The sequence below is a fragment of the Vespa velutina genome, chromosome 9 (genome assembly GCF_912470025.1).
Source record: "Vespa velutina chromosome 9, iVesVel2.1, whole genome shotgun sequence".
NCBI lineage: Eukaryota > Metazoa > Arthropoda > Insecta > Hymenoptera > Vespidae > Vespa > Vespa velutina.
In genome coordinates, this window is record NC_062196.1 from 7,476,040 (window position 1) to 7,483,539 (window position 7,500).

Here is a 7,500-nt window from a genome sequence, read left to right on the forward strand (position 1 = left end):
CTCAGTTTTTATTAACCACGTATTCTTTGCAATTCACGATTTGGCAAATGTTAAAGGTTCGATTTTATTTATTATATTGTATTATCTTTTTTTTTTTTTTTTTTTTTTTTTTGAATATGTATAGATATCTCATCGATCATGAAAGATCATAACTGTGAATGAAGAATGAAAAGAAAATAGAATTTCGTCTTTTCACAAATTCGTTTCTAACGTAGACACGCCTGTCAGACACGTTCTACAATAAATTCGTGGCATAAATCTCGAGAGTACGAGACAATTCGCAACGGGGAGATGTACGCTCGGTAAAGAATTTGCGACTAGACATGTAGGACGTAAACGAAGAAGATGAGAGAATCGTGCTTCGCATTAAAGTTTAAGGACCAATGTACTTTCGTATTTTTTAAGAATAATATTCGCGCTACGTCTCTCAGAAATTAATTACTCATTTTGTTTCTTTTACTTTTTACATTTTTTTTCTTTTTTTTTTTTTTATAGTATCGTCGATTAATCGAATTCTTATGCGATTATCGGCTCACGAAAGGATGTAAATTTTTTTGAAATTTTTATATAATTATTTCTTCTTAAGAAAGAAAGAAAGAAAGAAAGAAAGGAAAAAGAAAAGAAAAAAGGGTTGCGCCTGTTCAAAGATGAAATATATTTTCGTTCGAGGAAGAGAGCATGAACGAAAGAGCGCAATCTCCCCTAAAGTTTGTCAGCGACGGTTATCGATTTAAGGGCGCATCCTTCCCTATTTGTCACGTTGCTCTTTTCCCAGCAAGATTACGAGTTCTGTCCCATACGAGTATGGATCTAATCCGTCATATACGAGGGATAAGCAAATATATCTTAGAGAAATTCTCTCGAGTATACTATCACGGATTTTGGATTTCAGGAAAATATGAAATATCTTTTCACTTTTTGATATCGTTCAATATTCATGTTTATTTTCGGAGTGTAATAATATTGAATATATACATATATTATATATATATATATACAATATATTTATTAATTTTTTCTTTTTTTTTATTTTTTATGTTTATATGTCCAAGAAACAAGAAAAGGGAATCAAGAGAAAATTTATGAAAGTTGGATTTAAGATAGGAACGAATCGAAGCGCTATAATGATAAAATCATCGTGAAACGAGTTCCATTTAGTTTTGTGGTCGAGGGAATAGCCATTACGATTGATGAACGTTTGCGGTTACGTCACTTTTAGTAGTATCTTCGCCTTGTTGCCGAAGCCATCGAAACTCTACATTTCCGGAAATACATAGTTGATAATAAAAAAAAAAAAAAAAAAGAAAAAGAACAAACTTCTTATTCTTCTTATTCTTATTTTTTTTTTTTTTTTGTTTCTATTTTTTCAAATCGCAAATTTTCCGATAGAAACTAATCGTAACTCATATAAACTGTTTTCATTACTTAAAAATACTATATCGACGCCTGAATGTTGTTTGCACGGTTTACACGGCTTCTAAATTGTAATATACCTACAGGCGATGATATATCATTTCTAGCGTAATACAACTTAAACGTAAAATACTAATAACATATGAATTATAAGTGCTATAGTGGAAAATATTGTTCTCATTATGCACTTATTGTGTCGATGTGCTTATTAATACTTGAAGGAAGATTATATTTCATATACCTTATAAAAAATTTAAATCGATGTATTTCGAAGATATTAAAGTAAAATTGAAAGAATTTTATAGAGATTAGAATTTTTCAGTAAGATACTAAGAGAGAAGAAATAAATCATTTCATAATCCTATCTGATCTAAGTTTCTATGTGCATGTTAAATAATTAAGTAATTAAAAAGTAAATATTTAAGATAACATTGAAATATATCCAGCTATTCGCTCGATAGTACTTGCAATATATTATCTTTATCTAGATTTTGATATATCGCAAGTAGTATCAATTCAGGTCTCACCACGGAAATTGCTGCATCTGGAGATCCTTAACAATGACTCTACTCTAAAATTCTCGTTTTCGTGATGACACGAATGAACTTAGCAAGAATTTAGATTCCAATTAAATATTAATGAAACGTTCTTATTTATTAATTATTCTTTCTTGAGTTTGCGATTTATATTAATTTATTAAATATATTAATTTATTAAATTTATTTTATATTAATCGTGTCTTAGGTTCTTCGTAATGTTACTAGGAATGTTATATTTTTTCAATGTTAATTATATAATGTTATTTATTAATGATTCCATTTCGAATTTAAACCTATTTTATTTCGCACGATCAATTTTATTTTGACAGTACCGCAAGATCTATTTCTTCTATTTATAAATTTTTAAATCATCATTTCTTTATCTATATTGAATTAATTATATCAAATATGAAAAGTTTTTAATCTTTAATCTTTTTATAATGTTGTACAAACGGAGAATATGGTATATATAAATTATTTATGGAAAATAAAACTTTAAATTTAATTCAATTAATATTTAAAATAGAAAAAGAAACTGAAAAATTTTCGACCCTAATCTAAACAAATATTCTTTTCTCGTAACGCGCGGCAAAGGGAGAACTTGGCACACATCCCAAATGTACTTCCTTCAACTCTATTGGCACCTTTATTCAATGTAGTTTCAGTGATTTCCACAATTGTCATATCTTATACATTTCGTATTTATGACTTTAATATAGAATTCGTTCTTATTAAAATAATACAATGAATTCAATTGAACTTTAGAAAGGAGAAGATATGCAAAATTTATGACACGACAATCAATCATTCTGTACCGATTCGGACCTTTTGTCCTCGACATGATTGAGCGTTCGAAAGGACTTTAAAAATTCATTTACTACTTAAGAAGTTTTGCGATGACATCAAAATACTCGTCCGTGATTTAGATCGAAATTAAGAATGGATGATCTGTAGCTGCTTGAACATATTGAAGTTGATCGAGATCCTTTTCAATGATGCACTGACTATATTACTGACCGATAGTTACTTTTAAGTCATTGAAGTCACATTCGCAAAACTCTATTATCTTCTATAAATACAATCTGTGTGACTATTAAAAAAGTAATAAGCTTTTCGAACAATTACTACTTCTATTTCGTGATATTTTAAATTTAGCAGCGACACGAATCATTCGATTATATTATTAGTTCGCGCTTACAATGATATTCTAAAATAGAAAAATAAAAACAAAATTATTAATATCACTGTTACAATAAAAAAAAAAAAAAAAACTTATTATAACAATAAATAAATTATTGAAGAAATGTGTGATATAAAATTATATTTACTTTAAATATTCTTTTGATATTTGCAGCAAAGACATCTTGCGAGATCTTCGATGTTTAATCGTCGAAGAATAAAGAAGAACTGATCCGATAATCGTTAAATTAATTAAAAAGATCGAATATATTTATATTATATTAGGCCAACTAGCCCGAGATTACAAATTTTTAAGTATCAAAATTTCATATTAAAATTATTTTATGTTTCTCGCGCGTTATCGTCTTACTTTAATGTTTAAATTAAAGTACTATTGTTTAAATATTAATTTATTGTACTAAATCGCGTTCATTACAGATTATTTAAATTGTTGAAAAATTATCAAAAGTATTAATTCGTAAATTTTCGCGTTTAGCTAGAAAGAGTTTCGATGTATACATATATATATGCATATATATATGTGTGTGTCTGTGTTTGTTGTGTATATATATATATATATATATATATATATATATATATATATATTTGGTAACGTGGATAGCCAAGCATGGAGCCGTCTAGACGCGGAGGCGTCTGCATGGAAACTGAAATGCATTCACCGTTGAACGTTCTGCTCTTAGCATGATTCAGTTCGGTTTCCTTTGGAACTTAATTTTCCGTGATATAATACGCTCGAATTCTCATAGGAATAAGACGTCGTTACGTTACATAGACCACATTTTATTCGACCTGAAAATCAAAAAGCTTCGTTTTTCTTTCCTTCTTCTTTTTTGCATTTTTCCTTTTTATCGTCAAAGAGTTTTAAACAAGTTTCTATTTAATAATTTACAAACGTAAGAAATTTCTTTCCCATTTTTCTTTTTTCCTTCTTCTCATCGATAAAATTTCTTCGAGTATTCGTAAATTTTATATTCTTTACGCGATTTATTTCATAGTAATCAAGATTGGCTCGATGGCCATTCCGATGGCTCCTAAACGCATCTTGTTTTGAATGTAACATTATTTTGCTGTGTAAGCGGAAACTTTACGTTACGTGGAATAGATATATCTGTGAGAACGATAGATACATATATATATATATATACATCTATATATGTGCCTATGTATTAACTAGAATTACACCTTTTAGAAGTGAATAAAAAAAAAAAAAGAGAGAGATCGTATAATGAAAAAAATGTTGTGTAGGCGAATAAAATTCAAACAGAAGACGCAAACATCGTCGGTGTAATCATGTAATTCATAAACAAAACTCGAGATAATTCATTTATTTCGATATTTATTATATCATTCATGAGAAATAATAATGTTACTATTATTATGTAAATTTTCTTCCCGAGGAAATAATCGATCGACCTTTAGAATATATTTATAAATTTAGAAATAATTATAAACGATAAACGTAAGAATAATTTGAGGATTAGGCTTTTAACTAGTATATTTCCTATATTCGTTTCAAGATGGCGTCAACGTTCAATGCGACTATTCAGATAAAGTTTGTATTATTTATACGAATATTATAGATTTTGTCGATATTTTGTTATTTGAATCGATTATAAAATCTTTACTATTTGTTCTCATAAGTCTACGTATATAATCGTTTATATGTTTTTATCTTTTTTCCTTTTCTTTTTCTTTTTTTTTTGCATTTATGGTTTACGTATAATAGACCTTTCGTTTCGACCAATAAGAACTCATAGAATTCTAGTTAGTATTTAATATCAATGACACGGGACGACGTTTAGTTAAGCGCGAAATTCCCTATATTTAGGTGCTCTCTAGTGACAAAGTTATCTCGTAAGTTTGTTCGGTAATTTCGTCTGTTTCGGGAAGATTCGGCAGTAGAGTAGCCAATCAGAAACGTTTGTAGTTCACGATCGGTGCAGTTGATAAATGGAGGATTTGTGTTTGTCAAGGTAGTTTTGTTTACGCGATAATTTTCACTCGGAATCAACTCCTCGCGTGTTTCGTGTGTGCTAAGAGGTAGATGAAGGTGCGTAACAGTATCCTTCGGTTTTCGCATTAAAATTGACAGGTACGAATGGTCTTGCTGCTGAGAAAGTTAATTCAACTCAAAGGATCTGTCGTCCGGAACATATGAACTTTGTAGGAAGGAAGGATTATTTCCACATTGAAATATGACAGTTACTCTCTACAAATTTATATTTACGAGGATATTATAATAATCTACGTTTAGCCATTAATCGATAATAATGTTAATAACATTTAGATCTTTTCATCTTAAACGAATTTTATTCAAATATCATTGCTTCTTCAACATAGGTTATGAGTTTAGCGATAATATTACGGCGATGTTAAGTAATGTATGGGAAAGTTTACTATATTTCAATTTTAACGTTTAAATTACTTTTATACATTATTCTAACCTAATTGACGAAGTTTACACCCAATGAAGACTTTATTCGAACTTTCTTATACTGTACTTATAAACTTTGTCTATGAGCAAATAAGATAATAAAATCACGATTAAAGCACATTTTATCATGACGTGTGAAATAGAAGCTAACATATTGCAGCTTTCTATAATTTATTCGTAGGAAATATTAATTTTTATCCGTGCACAGCGATAGCTCCATTAATATATTATAACCTTAGTTTATTTTTCTTTTAATCAAATGATAAGAGGGAACACTAAGTGCTACCTTTCTTTTTTCTTTTTTTTTTTTTTTTTTTTTTTTTTTCACAATATGACACTTCTAGAGATTCTACGCATAATTAAAATATTTAGTATCACGAGCACCAATAGATTATTATATCATTATATAGATTAGTTTATTGTTTGCAAAAGCACAGCTGCTGATCGCTGATCATGCATAGATTTAGAAAAAGATTACTTTGATTGTTTTACATACGTATCTCAGTATTTATATAATATTATTAATGACCATATTACTAGGTATATTAACATGAATTTTTTTTTCTTCTATTGTTTAAAGGATTTAAGATGTCCCGTAATCACAAGGACAAGTATGAAAATTCTAATCCACATCGTACGCACACTATCATGTCCACGGAGGATGCAAACTCCGGGAAGAAATCTTATTGGCCGGAGTTGGAGATAACAGGCAGTATAAGAAATTTGAGTCCAAATTTATGGCAGCTAACTCATCTGACAGCATTGTATTTAAATGGCAATAGTTTACAAAGAATACCATCAGAGATATGCCGTTTAACGAATTTACGTGCTTTAGATCTGAGTAGCAATAAATTACGCAGTTTACCTGCGGAACTGGGGGACCTCATCTATCTCAGGTACGAATCTATAAATGTTTCAAATAATATTTTAGATTTCTTTTCTTTTCTTTTCTTTTTTTCTTTTTTTTTTTTTTTCCCCCCATATTTACGATATTTCTTTTATTTCAGGGAGTTGTTATTAAACCAAAACTATCTTCGCGTGTTACCGTACGAGTTAGGAAAATTATTCCAGTTACAAGTGCTAGGACTTCAAGGTAATCCTCTCAGCAAGGAGGTAATGGCATTGTACGGAGAACCATCTGGAACTCACAAGCTGCTGTCGTATATGCTGGACAATTTACAAGGTAAGTACTAACATGAGGATTCATTAATAAATAAATAAGATTTTCACGCATTGTTTAAATATTTTATAATATCATTTAATAATCCTACGAAGTTGTAATTGAACTTTTAAATGTATGATTAAGATTTATTTTCAGACAGATTTATACTCGTATAATTTATAGTTGCGTCATATTGTTTACAGTAACAGTTAACGTAACGTTTACTATTAGATTTTCAATTTAAATATACATAATTATATCTAAATAGATATGAGGATAAAGTCACTATCTTACTTATCCATTGCTATTATCGATAAGTTAAATTTCTTTTGAAAATCTTATTTAGTTTTCTACTTCATCGACCGTCCATAATATGATAACGTCATTTCCTGTAACGAACGATTTATCTTTCTCTTCTCAACTTACGTTATACGTTGTTAGATGGCACTACGGATTTTATACTCTCTTTTATTTTTCTTTCTTTCTTTCTTTCTTTCTTTTTTTTTTTTTTTTTTTCCCTAAATAGTTGAGGAAAAACATTTTCGATCTTTCGAATTCATTCATTTATAAATAAATCATTCTTAAATCTTTCCAAACTATTTGTATTTGTAATACGTATTTCTACGTTAATGAAATAGTTTCAAAAAAAAAAAAAAAAAAAAAAAAAAAAAGAAAAAAAAAAGAAAAAACGAAAAAAAAATGTACAAACATTTAGGATATATTAAGAGAAAAGAGATTTTTCAGGATGTAAC

At 28.7% G+C, this 7,500-nt stretch overlaps 1 protein-coding gene across 2 annotated transcripts in view; it reads left to right on the plus strand.

Annotated features, from left to right (window-relative positions):
• Positions 1 to 5,053: 5,053 nt before the first annotated feature.
• The window catches only part of LOC124951802 (CCR4-NOT transcription complex subunit 6-like), a 391,461-nt gene continuing 389,014 nt past the window's right edge, over positions 5,054 to 7,500 (plus strand). The window contains exons 1-3 of one of the 2 annotated variants that reach the window (XM_047500706.1): positions 5,054 to 5,202; positions 6,167 to 6,482; positions 6,594 to 6,769. In XM_047500706.1, the coding sequence (XP_047356662.1) occupies positions 6,175 to 6,482; positions 6,594 to 6,769 (484 nt within the window). In that variant the 5' untranslated portion in view covers positions 5,054 to 5,202; positions 6,167 to 6,174. Of the gene's footprint in view, positions 5,245 to 6,166; positions 6,483 to 6,593; positions 6,770 to 7,500 lie in introns of both variants that reach the window. The other variant, XM_047500705.1, reaches the window with a different exon arrangement.